This window comes from Rana temporaria, chromosome 10, assembly GCF_905171775.1.
Source record: "Rana temporaria chromosome 10, aRanTem1.1, whole genome shotgun sequence".
Classification (NCBI taxonomy): Eukaryota; Metazoa; Chordata; class Amphibia; order Anura; family Ranidae; genus Rana; species Rana temporaria.
This window is the reverse complement of record NC_053498.1, coordinates 100,072,423-100,094,420: the sequence shown is the minus strand read 5'-3', so window position 1 is coordinate 100,094,420 and position 21,998 is coordinate 100,072,423. Positions and strand designations below refer to the sequence as shown.

The window sequence follows — 21,998 nt, the reverse complement described above, 5'->3', positions numbered from 1 at the left end:
ATCGCTCTCCTGCGCCCCCTGCCGCTTACCAGAGCCGTCGGCAGCAGTGGAGGCGATTGGGTCCTTTCTTGTGCTGGGCATGGATACGAAGTGAGGGCAAGATGGCCCCCACCCGTATCCATACCATAGCAGGGCAGAAGCGATGTCAAAATGTCACTTCCGCCCATACGCCTTAAAGGGACAATTTATTTTTGTAATTTTTTCAAATGACAAATCATTTTTTTATTATTACATTTGAGTCTAAATATAAGATCTGAGGTCTTTTTGTCATTCTTTTTTCTATTACAAGGGATGTTTACATTCCTTGTAATAGGAATTAAAGTGACCCATTTAAAAAAAAAAAAAAAAAACTGAAAAAATAAATAAAATCTATTAAAATAAATAATAAAAAATTATTATTATTTTTTTTAAAGCCCCCCTGTCCTGACGAGCTTGCACGTAGAAGTGAACATAAGTAGCGCCCGCATATGAAACCACACATGTGAGGCATGGGCACAATCGTTAGAGCGAGAGCAATAATTCTAGCCCTGTACCTCCTCTGTAACTCAAAACATGCAATCTGTAGAATTTTTTAAACGTCACCTATGGAGATTTTTAAGGGTAAAAGTTTGACACCATTCCCGAGCGGGCACAATTTTGAAGAGTAACATATTGGGTATCAATTTACTCGGTGTAACATTATCTTTCACAATATAAAAAAAATTGGGCTAACTTTACTGTTGTCTTATTTTTTAATTAAAAAAAATATATATATATATTTTTTTAAATGTGCTTGTAAGACCGCTGCGCAAATACAGCGTGACAAAAAGTATTGCAATGACCGTCATTTTATTCTCTAGGGTGTTAGAAAAAACAATTATAATGTTTGGAGGTTCTAAGTAATTTTCGAGCAAAAAAAAAATAGTTTTTAACGTGTAAACACCGCGTCTAAAAAACAGGCTAGGTCCTTAAGTGGTTAATAACACTTTTAATCCTTCTCCACTATAATAAAACATTTTTTTTTGCTGAAGCTGAGCTTAATCTTACATATCACTTTTTGGTGGACTGACCCGGTAGCACTCCAGAATAAATTAATTGCTAGTACTGCATTTTTCTTTTCTGAAAAACAGGACAGCTTGAAGTCAATAACCTACAGTGTATCAAGGTAAAATGACTGCTAGTGAAGCATGATATCATCGCCAGAGTGAATCAATAATGCAAAATAATGCAACTAAAATAAACATAACAAGGCAGAAAATGACAGACGCACCAACACACCATTTTTTTCTTCGCGCTCATATAACGTTCTATATTTATTTTGCTTATTAAAATATTAATGCAAAAAAAAAAACAAGTGAATATTTAAGGCTTTGTTGCATTACTGCAATTGTGACTTATTATTTACTACAAAAAAATATGTTTTTCAGAGGAGAAATGTGATTCTTGGAGTTATTGCTGCTTGAGCTTCTGCACATAAGTGTGTATGGCGAGGAGGCTATAGCCAATAAAGAGAAAACTCTGTTTTGAAGGAATGACTGTTTGCTGACTGTTTGTTTGGATGACCTTTTGTCTAGCTTGCACTGCCACAAGCATACCAGACAATGTTCATTGGTAATGTTGGCTCATATATTTGTTTTCAGTGCCAGGCGCAAGGTTGTGAATTAGTAGGAGCAGTAGCTGGCCAGTATTTTATTCCCTACCTTAAACCGCAGCCAAACTATTAGTTAAATCAACTAAATAAATGTCTAGTGCATCAAAACAAAAGATATGCAAAGTCTTACAACTTGTTTTCCTTAGAAAGCCACAAAAAAAGCCTAAAAATGACTTTCTCCTGCCAGCAAGATCTTTGCGCGTGAAAGCAGAGGTCTCTCTGAAGATATTAGACATGCCCACTACAAGTCACACCTATAGCTCTGTAATCAGCAAAGCTCATTGTAACGGATTATGGACTATTCTGCCTGGACATTGATAATAATTGCAGGATCTTGAGAGACTACAAGATGTTGGTTAATTGTGACCCCAACCAGTCAATATTCTATGACTCAGTCTAGTGACATGCTAATTGCGTCAGGGCCTGGGAGGCAGTCCATTGTCCTTGTATAAAGGTGTTGTAATGGACAGGTGTTAATCCCAGGTCTGCTCTCAGAACTATAATTACGCATGCTAAAAACTGTTTATGTGTGATAACACTGTCTCTGTATGCGGAGACGAAACGTCTGCCTAGGAGACGGAGTGGGTGAAGGTTTTGTTGTTATTAATTAAAGAATGTTTAGTAATTAGCCTTAGTGTGTGATGAGGGGGGGAGTGTCATTTGTTTCTGTACAGTTATAACCAGATATAAGGAGGAAAAATGTGGAAAATAAAGTCAGTCTACTTGACCCTTCAAACGTAGCACGTCTCGTTTCTTGGAAGGGCGTTCGATGGGATATACCGGCGGTACCTGCATATCGCAGCTTGCCAGGGAAAAGGACGTCTCCAGCGGCTGAGACCCTCACACCAGTGGGTAGCCGTTACATTGGTTGGCAGCGGTGGGATGGTCCTTTTATCCAAAGAGCAAGTGCTGAATGGAGTCGCAGTACGCCAGGCTGAAAAGATCCACACTAAAAGATCTATTGGAGAGTCGTGGTAGGAGCGCCAGCAACAGACGGAGGGAGCTGATAGCTGACCTGCTGGAGCTGGACGAAATGGATGGATCTATGGAAGGAACGGAGCCCCTTGCACCTGTCAGCAAAGAAGATGTAATTACTGGGATTGTACAGCGGAGATTATCCTTGTATCCAGAAACGTCCGTGGAACTAATCAACCAGCTGTTCCGGGAAGCAAGGGAAGAGATACAAACGAAGAGGGGACAAGAACTGGAACTGGTAAGAGCGAGACAGCCCATTACACCTGCAGTTCCTACTCCCCCACCTGCTGCTACAGGAAAGAAAATACCGTTCACTGCATTTAAAGCTTTTGGAGAAAGTGAGGAGGAAATTCGATGGATATTTGGCGGACTTTGAGAGGCAGTGCTCACTACACCAGGTACCACCAGACCAATGGGTCACTATTTTGTCGGGGAAATTGTCGGGCAAAGCCAATGAAGCCTTTCGGGCTCTTGCTCCAGAGGATATTTTACAATACCAGCAAGTTAAAAAGGCGCTGCTAACCCGATACGCCGTAACTCCAGAAGCCTACCGCCGGCGCTTCCGGGAGTCCAAGAAGATGGCTGTGGACTCCCACATGGAATGGGCCAACCAGTTACAAAGGGTGGCATCCCTTTGGGTCCAAGGGTGCAAGGCCAACACCGGGGAGGAAGTATTGCAGCTGTTCCTAATGGAACATTTCTTCCAAGACCTGGCCGCAGACATACAAGACTGGGTACGAGATCGCCGTCCCGCTAACTTAAACGAGGCGGCTCGGCTAGCAGATGAGTACGCGGAGACAAGGAAAGTAAGCCAGGGTACTATGCGGCTGGCTCAGAAGGTAGAACCGCGTACTCCAACCGTCACCCCACGCCCAGAGTTTCGGGCTCCAGTCCCACCACGTCCTCAGGGGCCTAGCAACTACCCCCGGGATTCGCCTAGGGTGACGTGCCATCACTGCAGCGACACTGGACATATTGCTCGTTATTGCCCTTTGAGAGCTACAAATAACAATTGGAGACGCACAACACCCAACACAGAGGTCACTCCATCACGTCCCTCTGCGGCCCACTGCCTGGAGACCGAGGGGGGCCCTGAGGAATGTCTGGGAATTTGGTATGAGGCAGACCCAATACAAGCGGCCTCTCCGGATAACCGTCAGCATCACCGTCAGGAGGTACGGGTGAATGGACAAGTAGCACAAGGCCTAAGAGACACTGGGACTACAATCACGTTGATTCAAAAACATCTGGTAAAGCCAGAGAACGTGTCCACTCGCACAGTTGCCGTCCGGGTCGCAGGGGGTGCTGTATTTCGCGTACCCACCACCCGGGTGCACTTAGACTGGGGAGCCGGGTCAGGAAAGACCACAGTTGGTATCATGGACAACCTACCTGCCGAGGTGGTGCTGGGCAACGACATTGGCCCTCTGACTTCGGCTTATTTACCTACACCTGCTGCTGCTTGTGCCGTGACCACCCGCGTTGCTGGAATCAACCCACTTGCTGCAGAGAACCGGGTAAGACTACCTTCCCCGACATGTAGTGTAGATCCGGCACAATATCACAGTCTAAAATGGGAATGTGACAAGTTGGCCAGTGAGAAATCAGAGATGCAACGACACTATGTCACGTATTATGAGATGTCCCGTGGCTTGAACATTGAAATGCACAAACAGGCGGAAATTGTCAAAAGATTAAATGGGATTTGCATCCAGGTGGTGCCGTATCTGTCCCAAGAGCATCAGCAACAGGTTTTGGGAGCCATTGAGAGAGCAAAGCAAGTGACTGTTCCAGAATTGAATTCTATTATTCACCGTCACCATCAGCTACCGACCTGGTAAGCCAATATGAAGGACGACGGACTGTCCAGGCAAACGGAACTTTTACCCTAACAGCAGACCGGACATCCCCAAGTTGATCCGAAAAGGATCAATCCGGGTCTGCCGAAGTGTTCCACAAAAGGGGGGCAGTGTAACGGATTATGGACTATTCTGCCTGGACATTGATAATAATTGCAGGATCTTGAGAGACTACAAGATGTTGGTTAATTGTGACCCCAACCAGTCAATATTCTATGACTCAGTCTAGTGACATGCTAATTGCGTCAGGGCCTGGGAGGCAGTCCATTGTCCTTGTATAAAGGTGTTGTAATGGACAGGTGTTAATCCCAGGTCTGCTCTCAGAACTATAATTACGCATGCTAAAAACTGTTTATGTGTGATAACACTGTCTCTGTATGCGGAGACGAAACGTCTGCCTAGGAGACGGAGTGGGTGAAGGTTTTGTTGTTATTAATTAAAGAATGTTTAGTAATTAGCCTTAGTGTGTGATGAGGGGGGGAGTGTCATTTGTTTCTGTACAGTTATAACCAGATATAAGGAGGAAAAATGTGGAAAATAAAGTCAGTCTACTTGACCCTTCAAACGTAGCACGTCTCGTTTCTTGGAAGGGCGTTCGATGGGATATACCGGCGGTACCTGCATATCGCAGCTTGCCAGGGAAAAGGACGTCTCCAGCGGCTGAGACCCTCACACCAGTGGGTAGCCGTTACACTCATGTTTCATGTCTCATGTTTCCTCCTAATTGGAGAGCTCTTGATCTGATTCATTGGGGGTAGGGATGAGCTGTGGTGTGTTTGCACAGTCCACATGCAGAGCCCGCCAGGAAGTCTGCGCGGCGCTGCGCTAATCACAGGCGGGGAGACATTGTCCCAATACTCGGCAACAGAGATCGGGAAATGTCTCCCTGCCTGTGGTTAGCGCAGCACGGTGCAGACTTCCTGGCAGGCTCTGCAAGTGGAGTGTGCGAACACGCCAAGCTCATCCCTAATTGGGGGTTGTAAAGGACCTACAGCTCTCCAATCAGCAAAGCTCATGTTTCTTCCTGATTGGAAGACTCTAGCTCTGACTCAGCAGAGCTTTTGCTGGACCTAAATGGTTTCCAATCAGCAAAGCTCTGTTTCTTCCTAATTTCTTCTTAATTGGAGAGTCCCCCCCCCCAAAAAAAAAAAAAAAACAACCACAAGAAGATATATAGTTACAGAATACACTTTTCATTTTATAGCATCAACCTTGTAACACCAGTACAAACAATAGTTTTTTTTGACAATCCAGTATTAGCTCACCTGAAAAATCTTTCATGTGAGTGCTACCTGTCTGCTAGCCATCTCTTTCCACAACGATTTGAATTCCCTGCATGCTTTGCAATTTTTTCCCTGCCGTTTACCTTCAATTTCTAAGGACTATGGGTCAGATCCACAGAGCGAGTACGCCGGCGTATCTACTGATACGCCGGCGTACTTTCAAATTACCCGCGCCGTATCGTTGTTTTGAATCCTCAAAACAAGATACGACGGCATCTGTGTTAGATCCGACAAGCTTACGTCTTCGTACGCCTTCGGATCTAAGATGCAATTCTTCTGCGTCCGCTGGGTGGCGTTTTCCACGTCGAGTATGCCAAATGAACTATTTCCGACAATCCACGAACGTACGAGCGGCCGGTGCATTCCTTTACGTCGTAAATACGCCCCCTAATCACCAATTTGAATTCCGCGCCGTTACGCCGCTTAAGATACACTGCGCCATAAGACTTCATTGTCTCAATCGTGTCCGAGTCTGGACTGGCTCTGTGACATCACCCGACAGCGGGCTTCAGCTCCTTTGCTGGAAATGGGTCATAGGAGTGCAGAACAAACTGCACTCCTGTGATTCACAGGAGAAGTACAGCCAAACGAGCATTGGCTGTACTCCTGTAAATCTCATTGTTTGCATAGCCATATATATATATGTCATTGGATTTGGGCTCAAGATTTTTATCAGGGGCCAGAAGAGTTTAGCTATAACCTTTTCCTGATGCCTCCTGTCTCTTTTAGGAATTGTAAATCACCTTTAAACTTTCCTTCCATAGTTTGATATTTATTGTTATGTCAGCTAATTATTATAAAGTTACAACACAAAATGATCCAAATAATTATTATCAATAGGAGAACAACATAATTGAAATCAGGATAAATGTTTTAAATTCTTTTTCATGCTGTGTTTTTATGCAGGTCCCAGAGTCTACATGTTCCCGGCAATGTTCAGAAGGTCAGGTCAAGTTGATCAAAGACTTCTGCTGCTTTGAATGTCTTACTTGTCCCGAGGGAACCTTTGTAAACTCCACAGGTTGTCATTATATCCAGCCCTTTTTTTTTACTCTTACAATGTCAGAATATTACAGTGTATGTATAGCCCAAAAAGTAGGAAAGGGTTATTTGCTTATTTTTATTTTTTGCGGTCTGTGTGCCATTGGAGACATTTCCCTTTACTTCTGCCCCAGATATTCAACAGGAATTTGTAGAAATCTCCTAAAGTGCGTTTAGTTCCCCTCCAGACAGCTGTCCTGGAACAAGTGTCCTTGTTAAAAGATTTCCACTCACGTCTTGTTCTGGGAACAACTCCAACATTTTGGATTTCAACCTCACTTTCTTTATCGGTGACCATGGTCATCTGTATTTTAAAATGTGTACTACAGCGCTACTAATAATTAGTGAAAATCACAAATAATCACCAAATGAAAAAAGCTGCAAATAATCAGGTGAACTAAACCCAAAAGTGAATCGAAAATATATAAATGCGCTAAATTCAACTAAATGTGTACTACCGATACAGCATAAAAGAGCGATGACATGAAATCAATTCCCAATGTTGTGTAAATACACAGTGACAATACTGCTAGCAGAACCTGGCTCAGGAGTCACAGGGTTAATGAAACACACTCCAGCACCGCTCAGATGTTTTCCCACAAGGGGGCTCCGCTTGTAACAATCTATGTTTAAGCATATAATCAGGCATGGATTAAGTCTTCAGGCAGATACATCCCGCGCTCAGGTGTTTCCCAAATGTATGATCCAAAAAAGAGAGAGGAAAAACAAACATAGCGCAATACTGTTTAGCATGGGCTAATGACATCTAATTCGTGTGTGCACTCACGGATCCTCTGGGGCTATAAAGTGTATAATGCCGCTCAGTGCTCTGGACTCCTCATTCCATGAGAGATCGAAAGTCCCATCACATAGGCTCCTCCCCCATGCGTTGCGTCACTCGCCACATGACTTATTCATGGGTCATCTGTACAAGTGAATATACGCAGTAGAGACTCAGACAGCTATAAGAACTTGACAGAAGGTCTAAAGCTAATGGTTTTGCCTAAAAATACACTTTAAAGGAGAAATATGGCCAAAGCTTTCTTGGTCCTACTTCTCCTATGGATCACAGGAGTGCAGTTCATTCTGCACTACTGTGACCTGTTTTCAGCCAACAGCAGCTAAAGCGTGCTGTTAGCCGATGTCACTCAGACGGTCCAGGCACTGAATTTATCCATAAATTACAGTCTGGATCCACCCAACACATGGAATTGACAGCTGCCTCAGCCTCTCAGTGATCTTCTGGGAGACTGAGCCAGCCACTCCCACCCTCTGCAAAGCTCAGTGCTCCAGTGAGCACTGGAGGGTATCAAGTACCTGGTGCTGGAGAGAGGGCTTCTCTTGCGGCTAAGTTCCAGACTCCCCTGAAGGTGGAACAGGAGGAGTCAGCCCTAAAGTAGAATGAATCACCTGCTGGAATGCTTGCATAGATGTTATGACTAGGATGCCTGTCAGAGGAAAACTTGGGAGTACAGCTGATGCACTGGAGTGGTGTCTGTAGACAGGTGGCAGCCGTGAAAAGCAGCAAGTCTTTAGTAGAACAGAGAACTGGAGAGGAGTTGGTTCGAAGCCAAGGTCAGTTGCCAGGTGGGGATCAGAGCAAGCGTATACAGGTGGATAGCTGGCGGTTATACACAGGAGCGCATCTGTCTTTGCACCTGTGTGCCCATTGGGCTCCAGTGTGCATTCCTGCGGCCATGCAATGTACTGGCAGAAATGCTAGGACTTCAGACATCTCTGCTGTTGACAGTGCCCTGACAGTCATCTTAAAGAGACATTGGCATCTTTCTCATTCAGGTCAAAGTGACTGTGTCTTATGTACAGCTTACCTCTGACCACTTAATGCCTCATTCACATCTCACAAAGTAGGAACACATCATTTTTTTAGTGTGACTTACATATGTTTCCACAAGTCGTGCACAGGGAAACCCATTTACTTTAAAGCGGGAGTTCAACCAATTTTTTTTTTTTTTTTCTCTTTTCCCCTTAGCTTCATGCTCGTTTTGTCTAGGGGAATCGGCTATTTGTTTTAAAATATGATCCGTACTTACCCGTTTTCGAGATGCATCTTCTCCGTCGCTTCCGGGGTATGGGTCTTCGGGAGCGGGCGTTCCTTCTTGATTGACAGTCTTCCGAGAGGCTTCCGACGGTCGCATCCATCGCGTCACTCGTAGCCGAAATAAGCCGAACGTCGGTGCGGCTCTATACTGCGCCTGCGCACCAACGTTCGGCTTCTTTCGGAAAATCGTGACGCGATGGATGCGACCGTCGGAAGACTGTCAATCAAAATAGGAACGCCCAGTCCCGCAGCCCATACCCGGAAGCGACGGAGAGGATGCATCTCGTAAACCGTAAGTACTGCTCATATTTTAAAACAACTAGCCGATTCCCCTAGACAAAACGAGCATTCATCTAAGGGGAAAATGTGTAATCTATGGGTGAACCTCCGCTTTAAGGCTCCATTCACACCTTTTTGTGTTTTTTAACTGCGATTTTGCCGTGATTTGCACGAGTTCCATAGGAACCCATGCTAAAAATAACGTCCTGTGTTTCTGCAAAAAAGCATGAAAAAACGCATTGGTGTGAACCAAGCCTAAAGAGCTACCTCTAAATTTATTTATTTTTTGCAATAATTTATTATTATTTTTTTTATAATCTTCTACGATCCCCATTGAGGGCTTTGGTGAAATATCAGGGGTCTAAACCGACCCCTGATGTCTCACTTTTGAGACAGAGATTCCCCTTTCCCTTTCTTCAGCAGCCATGCAACAGGGGAAATCTGTGCAGCACAGGGTGATTAGGGTGTGCCCAGACACCTATGAGAAACATTGTACGCGCTGTACCTGTGCAGGCCATGGGAATCAAGTAAACACGGGTGCTCGGTAAAAGCTCCAGTCCATCTTCACTGACAAAATACTATAATGCAATTCCAGCAATGAGTTCCAATATTTATTATATCCAAAAAAAGCTTACATTACACAGTCCACTTGCACATTTAGACAATTTTTCTGCATGGTCAAACGTCAGTCCTCTGACAATAGCAGGAGGGGGACCCACTGCTGCTTACCAGTTGGTTGGAAGAAAGGCCCTGCTAAGGTACAGATGGGTATAAAGTGCTCTAGCTAGAAAGTTTTTGATTGAAAATCACCATTGATCGTTTCTGACATATAACTATGTTCACCTCTTCAAATTCTTACAGAATGTACACCGTGTCCTTCTGGCCAGTGGTCCAAGTCAGGAAGCAAAGCCTGCCAAGATCCAGTCTTTTTTTTTCTAACATGGAGGAACTATTTTGTGATTGCCCTTCTTATATTTATGGGACTAATCATGGTCATTACTGGCACAGTGGCTGTGATCTTATTCCAGAATTGGCACACCCCTCTGCTTGTTGCTTCTGGTAAATCTGAGAGCTTTATGACTCTGCTAGGTCTGGTATGTATGTGTTCCTCCATTTTCTTTTATATTGGAAAACCTTCTGACAAAATGTGTTTTCTACAGCAGCCCATGCTTTCCTTGAGCTTCACTGTATTTCTTGGGCCGATACTGGTCAAATCTATACAGCTTCAGTTTAGTTCTTTGTCTACTGGATCCTGTTTGTATTGGTTACTTTATCCAGGAAGATGGAGCATCCTAATATGTACATTCCTGGGTCAGTTTTTCTTCTGTGCCTTGTATGTAAAGTCCTCCCAGCCCTTCTCGGTAAAGCTGGCATCACTTGACGTGAGTTCCCTGGCCATTTATCTTAGTTGTGAATGTGAACCACTGCTCCAGTTTGGCTTGATGTTTGCCTACAACGGGCTGCTGGTCTTGTTATCCTTTATATGTTCTTTCATGGCTGAAAAACCCATCCACCAGTATCACATGGCAAGAGATATCACCATAGCCATGCTGACTGTGATTCTTGCCTGGATCATTTTTATACCCACTTACGTCAGCACAGACATTGGCTACAAATCTCTCATTCAGATGGTTTTTATTCTGAGCAGCTGTCTGGGGGCTCTGTCTGCTGTTTTCTTCCCGAAATGTTACATTCTGCTCTTTAAGAAGGAAATGAACAACAGTGAATATTTCAGCACTTGTATTCCAGACAGTCAAGAGGAAAAGACAAATGAGTAGACACAATTCGATTGGCTAACTTTCCTGAACTTTTGTTAGCATAATAAAATATCTTTAAAGAATCAATGTTTTGATTTTAATCGATGTGTAAATCACCAGCAGCTAAGCTAAATTAGCAGCTAATGAGAACTTACTCAGGAAGCTGCTTGAATTCAGACAGCACTTCAGGAAACATTATACATTTTGGTTGAAAGTTAAAGCGGTAGTAACCCTAAAAAAATAAAAAAAATTGATCCTGTTCCTTTAAAGTAATAACAGCACAGTACTTGTGTTGTGTAATGTGTCCCTTTCTATCATCTAAAATACCTGGCTGATCCTGCCCTCACCTCTGAAAACTGACCACGTTTACCACATGATTACTGTGTTCAGTTTACATGCTTCTGTCATCCCGCTGTCTTCCCTCTCTCCCCCTCTAACCCCTCCCTCCCTGCCTGTCAGCTTGTTTTTGCTCATCTGCTCCCTGCCCCTCCCCTCCTGCTGCTAAAATAACTTTGTTATCTTCCTAGAATCCCCTATATTTCTTTAAGTTGTGTGCCCCGTGTATGTTGTATATAAAAAAATATGCCGCTTTATGTTATTTTAGAGCGCCGCTTGGCGATTACGTGACAGCCCGCCTCTCTCCTCCCCCCTCCTCCTGGCTGATGTCTGTGGGGGATTTTCCACTCCTCCCACTGTAGCTGTCAGATGGGAGGAGGAGAGTGACAGGCGGTCACCTGAGCGCAGAGTGGTGCTATAAAATAAGGTATAAAGCACCAAATCTTTTATAAAGATGTAGTGCCTATCCCGATTTTCTGGGAGCTTGGTGGTTACTATCAGAGGTAGGAAGGGCTGACATAATACCTCAGGGTGCAGGTTAATAGGCATGGGGGGGGGTGATGAACAAGAAAACAAGAAAGAAAATTGGGCGCCAGTCACTTTTATGCCTAAACAAGAGAGAAGTTTATTTCTTAAACAGGAAAAATGTGGAAGAGAGGGGATCGGGCACAGGACACCCCTAGTAATGATCAACAACAGGCAGATTGGCAGACTTCTTAGAGAAAAATAGGTGAGATAAGGTAGACAGCAGTACAGGAAAAAGAGCCTTTAATCTGAAACAGAACATCTGTACTTTGTAGGATAGGTTGTCTCCTTTGGTAACTAAACTTTACTCACAGCGTCATAAACAGATTCCCTTGGATGAGTTCTCTCTTGAAGTCCTCGCAGCCCCATCATCACCTCCAGCTCATGAAGAGTCACCTCTGGTGCTTCCTTAGGCTGGCCATACACGGGTCGAATTTCGAAAGAACTTTCTTTTGAAAATCAGAAAAATTGTGTGTTTTGTGATCCGATGGTGCCACCATTGATTTCGAAATTACCTGACCAAACCTTCAATTTCACCTCATGTTCCTACAGAAAATAATTTTCGTGTCTGGGAACCTTCTTTTCTTTCCATGAAGCTTCTTTTCTTTCCGGGAACCTTCTTTTCTTTTCAGGAATTTTATTTTCTTGCACATGCACATTTCTTTTTCGATTACATTTCTCACATGATTCTCCCATCATTGATTAGAAAATCGTCAGTTTTTTTTAAAAATATCCAACATGTTGGATTATTAAAATTCGATGGCCGCAAGAAAATCGGCTGTTGCTGCAGCTCAATAACGGTGCGAAATATGAACGGAAATTCTTAGATAAGATTTTCAAAAGAAAGTTAGTTCGAAATTCGACCTGTGTATGGCCAGCATTAGAACTCAATCCCTTTCAGAATCATTTCCAGATCTTTAGCAGGCTTTTCTCAACAGAAACTTGAACACCCAGATAGGCCTAGCAGCCAGGACTTCTCCCAAATAAATACCATTTCCCAGCATGCAAAGCCGTCAGTCTGATTTGCTGAGAAAGGTATGTTTATTCATAACCTGAACTCACTGTAGCTCATCACACTAATGTCAAAGGCAACAACACCACCTACTGACAAAAGGAAGAAACCAAAGCTAAACAGGATAAGAACAGAAGTCATTTGACCACTAAACACTACAAATTAGCTAGGCTGGCTACCACCCTATTCCTTGGACGTGGGTGCTACATAGAACATACACTGGTGCACATAACCTAATGAAACATAGGGGATTCTAGGAAGATAACACAATGGCTTTACAACCACTTTAAGTGGTTATCAGAAACAACTTTGATGTCACAGATTCCTTTGAGTCACTTTTGAAGTAGTAAGGAATTCGTTTTAGAAGTTCTTTATACAATAAAACATATGTAAAAAAATACTATAATATGGTACTTTAGATAGCACTGGAGGTCATGATAAATCCATTTGATATAGTATGCAAAATATATATAACTATATAATAAATAACTATAATTATCAAAATAATAATAACTAATACATTTATAAATTATAAAATAAAATAAATGGGCCATGGGACTTTAAGTGAGGCATGGACGGGCGTATAGAATTGTTTAGGATATCAAGGGTAGGTTAACTGTCACAGTCCCATCAGGGAAATCTCTGTGGCCAAAAAGAATTGCTGAGTAATCAATCCGAAAAATTAAAACCAAAGAGTCAAATATAAAATTCATAATGTAATATGTATCATAATATATAATACAAAGATCATGCCGACAAAGGCATAATACATGTAGTAATAATCACATTGGCATATTTAATATTTAAAATCTAGGACATGACTAATAAAAGCAATCACAATAAATTGACATACAGATACAGTGAACATGATTATCCAAAAAAATATGTAAAAGAGAACAGTTTGATGAAATACATTATTGGGCAAGCTTATCTTGGCATCCCTGAGCATAGACTCAACGCGTTTCTTGGTGTTTAAAGCCAGTCATCAGGAGTGGGGTGTGTAAAAATTAGCTAGAAAAAAGGGGAATAGATGAACAGACAAGTGAGTCAATGCGGTCTCAATAGTTAGGTCATAGTTGCAACAAAACCGAGTCAGATGGTATGATACATTACCCATAGCAAAGCCTGTTCCAAAAAGTGGAATGGGATGGTGGTCCTGGATGAACTGTCTCCCCCGGGGTTGAGGCGGGGATGGATCCCCCACAATCCAAGGACTCTCCAATCATGAGGAGAGCCAAAGATAGGATGGCGTGGGACATCAGCCAAGTAAAATAACGTACAGCCACAAAATGCCAAAAGGTGAGGTGGGCACACATGGGACACACATACAGGTGCTGGTAAAAGAAAAAAAAAAAGTGTTAATGAGAGAAATGGGGGGGTGGGGGGGGGAAGAATTAAATGGGCCGTGGGGCTGGTGAATGAATGAATGGAGATCCAGTGTATTGCCCAGCAATGGTGGGAATATTGGTGGGAAAGAAATGGGTGTAAAGGAGAGGATGTGTGTGCTAAGGGGAAGGGAAGGCATGTGTGCAGTCGTGTAGTATGGGTCCTAATGTAGGAATCCTTGGTTACCTGTGAGTGTGGATGACAACACATGGAGCCTCTCATCAGATGGAGATGTGTGAAGTGAATCTGCCGAGGCCAACCTGGCCTCGGCTCTCCTCATGATTGGAGAGTCCTTGGATTGTGGGGGATCCATCCCGCCTCAACCCCGGGGGAGATAGTTCATCCAGGACCACCATCCCATTCCACTTTTTGGAACGCTTGGGCTACCCTTTTGGGCTTTGCTATAGTTAATGTATCATACCATCTGACTCGGTTTTGTTGCAACTATGACCTAACTATTGAGACCGCATTGACTCACTTGTCCATCTATTCCCCCTTTTTCTAGCTAATTTTTACGCACCCCACTCCTGATGACTGGCTTTAAACGCCAAGAAACGCGTCAAGTCTATGCTCAGGGATGCCAAGATAAGCTTGCCCAATCATGTATTTCATCAAACTGTTCTCTTTTACATATTTTTTTGGATAATCATGTTCACTGTATCTGTATGTCAATTTATTGTGATTGCTTTTATTAGTCATGTCCTGGATTTTGAATATTAAATATGCCAATGTGATTATTACTACATGTATTATGCCTTTGTCTGCATGATCTTTGTATTATATATTATGATACATATTACATTATGAATTTTTTTATTTGACTCTTTGATTTTAATTTTTCAGATTAATTACTCAGCAATTCTTTTTGGCCACAGAGATTTCCCTGACGGGACCGTGACAGTTAATCTACCCTTGATATCCTAAACAATTCTATATGCCCATCCATGCCTCACTTAAAGTCCCATTGCCCATTTATTTTATTTTTTACTACAATAGGGATGGAGGCATGGTCAAGGTATTTATGGTTTCCAACAAGTCACTTGCTTCTTTTTAAAAATGTATAAATTATAGTTAATTTTCCTCAACAGTTATACCGAAGGGTTGTATTGGATGAAAGGCAAGGGTGAAAACTTGAATATCCAAAAGTCTATGCAAACAAACAGTAAGAGATTATTAAACCTCCCCAGACAGCACATCGCACGACCATGCCAGCGCTGATATTGTTAAATAATATTGACAAATATTTCAATTTTCTACACAATTGTAAAATATAATTACATATTTTAAAGTTCTGGCATCTCCAAATATAAGTGGTAATGTCATTGCTTTATATCTATAAAGGTATATCATGCTATAATAACATGGTTCTCTTGCTGTAACATAAACTAGTTAAACTTTTTTTCTTTATAGAGTAAGGGAGATTAGAATGTTACCATGGGTTTTTATTGCTGTCTGCTCCTCAGGGACGATTTCCCATCCTGTGCCAGGGACCATTATCAAGGGCACAGACTCTGAATTTTCTCAAGGAGTGTTTTATCTTCTGCCCCCCTCCCACACATATATGCCATTTCTTGTTGTATGATTAAGAGCCTGCGAGGAATGTTTGCTGCTAGTACTCACTTACTTATTTGCCTTTTTCAAAATACTAATAAAAACGATTGAAACAGAAATTTTGGAATTCAGCATCACTTAGTTGGGAAGTGAGGGGAAATCCTTCCCAATGGAAATACAAACAACAATAAATACACAACTCCCCAAAACTAAAGAAACAAAAATGAATAGGGTTATACCTAAATTTATTTAAAAAAACACAAGCTTTTCTGACTCAAATTGTTTCTGAAGCCTTGTACACACGCACGATTTTCTCGGCAAGAAACAGCAAGAAAACTGCTGGCAAAGCTTTTTTGCCGAGTAAACCGTGCGTGTGTACGAGGCTTTGAGGTTTCTGGTCAAGAACACTGCCCAGAATCTCGATGAGAAAAATAGAGAACCTGCTCTCTATTTTCTCGTCGTAAGATTCTCAGCAGTGTTTTCCTGCCGAGAAATCCGAGCATGTGTATACTTACCTCTCCATGGAAACCCGCGCATGCTTGAAATGACTTTGACGCATGCGCGGTAGCTTCCAAGGCATAGGTAGGGTGAAGCAAGATGGCGGCGACGGCATCGAATTTGACGAGCGCATGCTCGTCATAGTCGATGATGTCACCGCGTTCGTGCCATTCAAAAGAACGGCGGTACTTTTGAATGGTGTGTGTGCACACTCGGCCGGCAAGAGAATCTTGCCAGGAATCTCGTCAGGAAAAACAACGTTTTTTTTCCTGACGAGAATCCGGGCCGTGTGTACAGGGCTTAAGTATAAGGTAGCATTTTATATAAGATTACCTGTTAGCACTTCATGCAATTTTACTTCTTTACGATAAACCTGGATGTACATTGACACCACAGACAACCCAATATATTACATAAACACCTTGCCGTTCTTACTTTACATTTGGGGAACAATATTTGTACAAGGTGTATTGATGCTTTATTTTCTGTTTCGTTTATGTACCACTTTTACCTTTTTTATTTGTAAAATCTCAATATTATTCAGTAAAAGAAAATATTTTATATCTAAGATCAAATATAAAAATATAAACTAGTATAACATTGATATGACTAGTCAGCATGAGAACTGTCTTTAATACAGCACAGAAAACCAAAACAAGGTTGAATCTTACTTTCCACTTTGTAATGCAACTATACAGTATATTTACCTAAACATTCAATGTTTCATGTATCTCTATCAAGGCCACATAATAGCAACTTACTGTATCTAGTGACACACGGCATGCTAAGTATGCTTCCAAGAACCAACAAATTATGGAATTTTCCCAACATGTACTACAGACTTGTGCTTGGCCCAGATTGGTCACATGCAGTTTATTGCAGTTGCTCTTGCTCTGGCATTGAAACATGTAAGGTAAAAGGTGAAGACACTTAGAGCAGTAACGTGTTTAGCCTTAGAGAGTAGTAAGAAAGTAAAAATGTTAAATGATAAATTTCATGTGGCTAGCTAAATATATTTTGAGGTGCAAACTTTTGCCTTTTCGGGCATGGATTCCAAGCATGCTTTGAAGACGGAAATGAAGTGTTTAAGAAAGCTTGCACATTAATTTATATTCAGTTAGTCACACAAAGGATATCACCTACATTTTACTTTACTGACAGGTGACAGCAAACATTTCTCACAGAAGGCATGTGATTCATCTTTTACTTTGGATGAAAAAAGTTAAATTAAAATTTGTCTGAAATAGTCTGCATTCAAAATGTCTCAAGAAACAATTTATTATACATAAATAATTAATGAAATACCATTTACTCTGTGTTAGCCATTGCCAGGTCATAAATATGATTGGACTTTTAGTGTTTTTTTTAGATAACTTACAACTTTATACAATAATCCATTTATGAGAAGGACTAGTCTATCTAAAAGTCTACCTAACTCTTGTCAGTAGTCACATTGGTAATAAACTTAAGCGAGGAGGCAACTGGATTAACTTGATGTTTAAACTGCTTACATATCAGGCTAATCAGTTTTCTACGCAGCTTGCCATGTCCAATCAATAACACCAGAGGGCTGAAGCCCATGAAAACATAGGCAGCAAAGTTAGCCATGGGCAACAGGAAGGTGGAAGCAGATGCCCCTTTTGTAAAGTTGTAGAAGTTAACAGCTACCACGTTGGTTCCCCAACAGATGACAAACAAAAAGACCAAAGTGGTGATCACCATGGCTGCTTTCTTCTCAGAAGCCACACGGTTTATGGTTTTTTGTGCAGCTATAGCCCTTGAATGCTGCTGCAAAGTATACAGAGTACCTAGATTAGTGGCCACCATAAGAATAACAGGTATGATTTCATGAATAACCAATGATGCAGTGACGAAGAAAAGGTTTGCATTAGGGCTTGGGAAGTTCCATACACAGCCCAACACAGGTCTGGTACTGGTGCTTATTAGCTGTACTGAAAATGTGGTGTTAGATTCCCCACGAGAAGTATATAATAGAGCTGGTATATAATACAAGCTGTTGAATATCCAAAGTGCAGCTAAGACTTTAATGGTGGTGATGAAAGAGTTTGCTCTGAGTTTAAAATAATGGTTCCTGATGCTGATATAATGGAATACACTCATGGAGAATGTGCCCCAGACACTCATGGACCTCAAAAGGGTCCAAAGGAACATGAAGACCCGACACCAAGAGGTGGAGAAGAGAAGATCTATTCCCATCTGGAATGTAACAACCAGGACATTCCGAAGGACAGATAATAAAAGGTGAGTAACTGTGAGGTTCATAAGTATCATATCAGAAGCTGGCATAGTCTTGTTCTCTACAGCATTGCTTATTACTGTCAGAAGCACCAATGAGTTTCCCAAAATTCCAAAGATTACCAAGACCATGTAAAAGGCAATATCTATTGGTATAACTGCCATTTCAAGTAGCTATTTTCTGTGAAGGAAGTTAATATATCCTTAAATATTGGGAATAGCCTGATAAAGAAAAAGAATTAGATAAATTATATTATTCATATTAAAATTTAAATATTTTGAATGTAAAATAATGCCAAACAATTGCATTAAATACCAGTGAATGGTAATTGTTTATAAAACAAGATTATACTCCACCCTTCCCCGTCACACACTTCCATGATTGTACATCCACCCTACTGTCGACCATAGAGACTTGAATTATACAGTCACAATGCACTCACTCCAATGAACAGTTCCCCAACTGATTACGGCAAAAGTCACACTTGTGATCCTGTTGTTGGCAAGAAGTTGTCATTATTAGGAACTTTAGAATATGCAGGGGAACGCTTACCTGCTTTGTATGTGTCACTCCCTCATTTTCTTTGACAGTGAGACATTACTCCCTCTTTGCCGAAGAAAGCTTCAGAACATAAGTTGCCAGCCATAGAGTGGCTCCTTCCTCATCCAGCCAGTGTGGAAAAGACACATGCAAGCGTGTAAGTGTTTGACCTCTTCGCTGTGCCCTCCACAGCATACCTGCCAGGACTCACCAGCAGCAGGATGATATTAGCCTAATTTGCTATTTTTCAGTTGTATTAGAATGAAAGTATAACCAACTCACTTACTAAGTTTTCATATAAGCTGCAAATTGTCAATATAATTCCAAAAGTAATTTTCAATATTTATTTTAAGAAATACCTAGTGACCCTAACATGAAAGTATTTGCTCAGGCACTATCTTTTATGGGGTGACAATGCTCTTTCTCAGTCTACCAGCTGTGCTCCTGCATTATCGCCTTTTCACATGGGCTTTTCTGGAAACTACCAGCAGCCAAATTAAAACGGAGGTTCACCCTAAAACATTTTTCTAATATTACATTGTGCTCACTTCCAACATTATCAGTATGCTAATTTATTTATTTTTTTTGCTGTACATACCGTCGTATAGCTATTTTCCCCCCTGGCTTCCGGGTAGTGGCCTCTGAAGAAGACCATTATGGTCGAAACGCATTAGGATTTTTTATACATGCGATGTTCACTGTATCCAGCTGTATAATAATCTGTTGTATGCTGTAAATTACATGAAAACACATTGCTATGTCCTTTGTCTATACCGCTACTCATGTCCTATTTATACTCCCCATTTCTTTTGGTGTATGTGACATTCCCCTAATAAACCTTTTTACATTTTTACATATTGCATCCAACCCTTTATTTGAGCTGCCTAAAAACCCCATTGGGGGAAAAATGTCTCTGCCGCGGGAGTGGCCGTTCCTATGCAGAGGCTAAGTGATTGACGTGATGACAAAAACTTCCCCCCGGCGCATAAGGCGCGTCACTAGTTTCCGAAAGAAGTCGAACGTTGGTGCGCAGGCGCCGTATATCCCGTATAGAGCCGACTCGCAGTTCGGCTTCTTTCTGGGAACTCGTGACGTGCCTTATGCGCCGGGGGGAAGTTTTTGTCATCACGTCAATCACTTAGCCTCTGTATAGGAATGCCCACTCCCGCGGGAGCCACTACCCGGAAGCCGGGGGGGGGGGAAATAGCTATACGATAGTATGTACAGCAAAAAAAATAAATAAATCTGCATACTGTCAATGTTGGAAGTGAGCACAATGTAATGTTAGAAAAATGTTTTTAGGGTGAACCTCCGCTTTAAGGCAAATTAGGCAAGCATGGCCCACTGTTGTCATCATTAGGAGGAACCCCCTTTCTTAAGAAATGACAATAGATCAGCAGCACTGAAATGCAACAAAGGATGAAAACAATAAAATGAAAAAAAAAATAAAGTATTTAAAAAAACTGTATTTTTTACACTACACAATATCATAAGTTAGGGTTGACATCTACTTTTAGCCACACATGCTAAAAGTTTGTACAGTTTAGGGATACAGAGATTTAAATAAAAAATCTCTCCTACTATATGTTACCTGCTTCCGTGATGGAGATGAAGATTTAGTAGTAGGTGAAACGCTATTATAATTACATAATTGGAGAGAACATAGCCTGGGTTGCAGATATCTCAAAACTGGGGCTTCCAAAACATAAAAGAAACTGGTGAGAAAATATACCTTCAAAAATCCACCAGTTTTAGTTGGTCAGGTCCTCTGGACTAAAAGGCGAAGAGGAAGTCATCAAACCAAAAGAAAGAACAAAAAAAACATTCTCTTTCTTCAACACTCTTTAGCAATAAGTTTCAAAAATAAAATGACAATTTACAACAGACTGGTAAACCATGCTTGCCTGAAAATTTGAATTAGTTGCTGCACAATTCATAGCGAATCTAGGCCAGAGGAGAGAACATACCTGTGATCTTATAAAAAGGTCTTGCTCCAATATCCAAAATCAGAGTCTATTCTTGTGGCTTGTCATTTTCTACACAGGAGCAACAACTGTGCTGATAAATCACATTTACGGCCCATTTAACTCGACAATTGGATGCTTAGCAACTAGATAACTATTTCTTAAGAGCTGACTTCTGGACTAATCCCAAGACCACTGAGAATTTCAAAACCTTTTCTCTTTCTAAGGATTAACACCTGGGATCACTCACATTTATATTCCTGACACGTGCATGTGGCACTCAAGAGAGTTCTGATGACAGAAAAAGACAAATAATTCAGAACAATTATCAGGATAATTGTAGTTTTTTAATTCCTATACTGCAACATAATCATTTAGGGGCAGATTCACAGAGCAAGTACGCCGGCGTATCTACTGATACTCCGGCGTACTTTCAAATTTCCCGCGTTGTATCTGTAGTTCGAATCCTCAAACCAAGATACGACGGCATCTGGGTAAGATCCGACAGGCGTACGGCTTCGTACGCCTTTGGATCTTAGATGCAATACTTCAGCGCCCGCTGGGTGGAGTTTGCGTCGTTTTCCACCTCGGGTATGCAAATTAGCGATTTACGACGATCCACGAACGTACGCGCGGCCGTCGCATTTTCTAATGTCGTCTGTAGTTGGCTTTTTCCGGCGTATAGTTAAAGCTGGTATTTTACGGCGTATAGATAGACTTGCCATGTTAAGTATGGCTGTCGTTCCCGCGTCGAAATTTGAATTTTTTTTTTTCGTAAGTCGTCCTTGAATAGGGATGGACGTAACTCACATCTAAGTTCAAAAAATTACGTCATTGCAACATCATTTTGCGCAAAGCACGGCGGGAAATTTCTGGACGACGCATGCGCAGATCATTCAGGGCGGGGACGCGCTTCATTTAAATGAAACCCGCCCCCTGATCGCCGATTTGAATTCCATCGCCAAAAATACACTACGCCGCCGTAACTTACGGCGCAAAATCATTGTGGATTCGAAATTCTGCCAGGTAAGGTATGGCGGCGTAGC

General features: G+C 41.8%; 2 protein-coding genes across 2 annotated transcripts in view; one reads left to right on the top strand and one right to left on the bottom strand.

Annotated features, from left to right (window-relative positions):
* Positions 1–10,970, top strand: part of LOC120915380 (taste receptor type 1 member 3-like) — a 45,185-nt gene extending 34,215 nt beyond the window's left edge. The window contains exons 5-6 of the mRNA XM_040325817.1: positions 6,654–6,768; positions 9,988–10,970. Coding sequence (XP_040181751.1) covers positions 6,654–6,768; positions 9,988–10,904 — 1,032 coding nt within the window. The 3' untranslated portion in view covers positions 10,905–10,970. The remainder of the gene's footprint in view (positions 1–6,653; positions 6,769–9,987) is intronic.
* Positions 10,971–17,622: 6,652 nt separating this feature from the next.
* LOC120915847 (olfactory receptor class A-like protein 4) lies at positions 17,623–18,612 on the bottom strand. Its single transcript, XM_040326654.1, has one exon. The coding sequence runs from the start codon at positions 18,610–18,612 to the stop codon at positions 17,623–17,625; it is 990 nt and encodes a 329-aa protein (XP_040182588.1).
* Between the last annotated feature and the right edge of the window lie 3,386 nt (positions 18,613–21,998).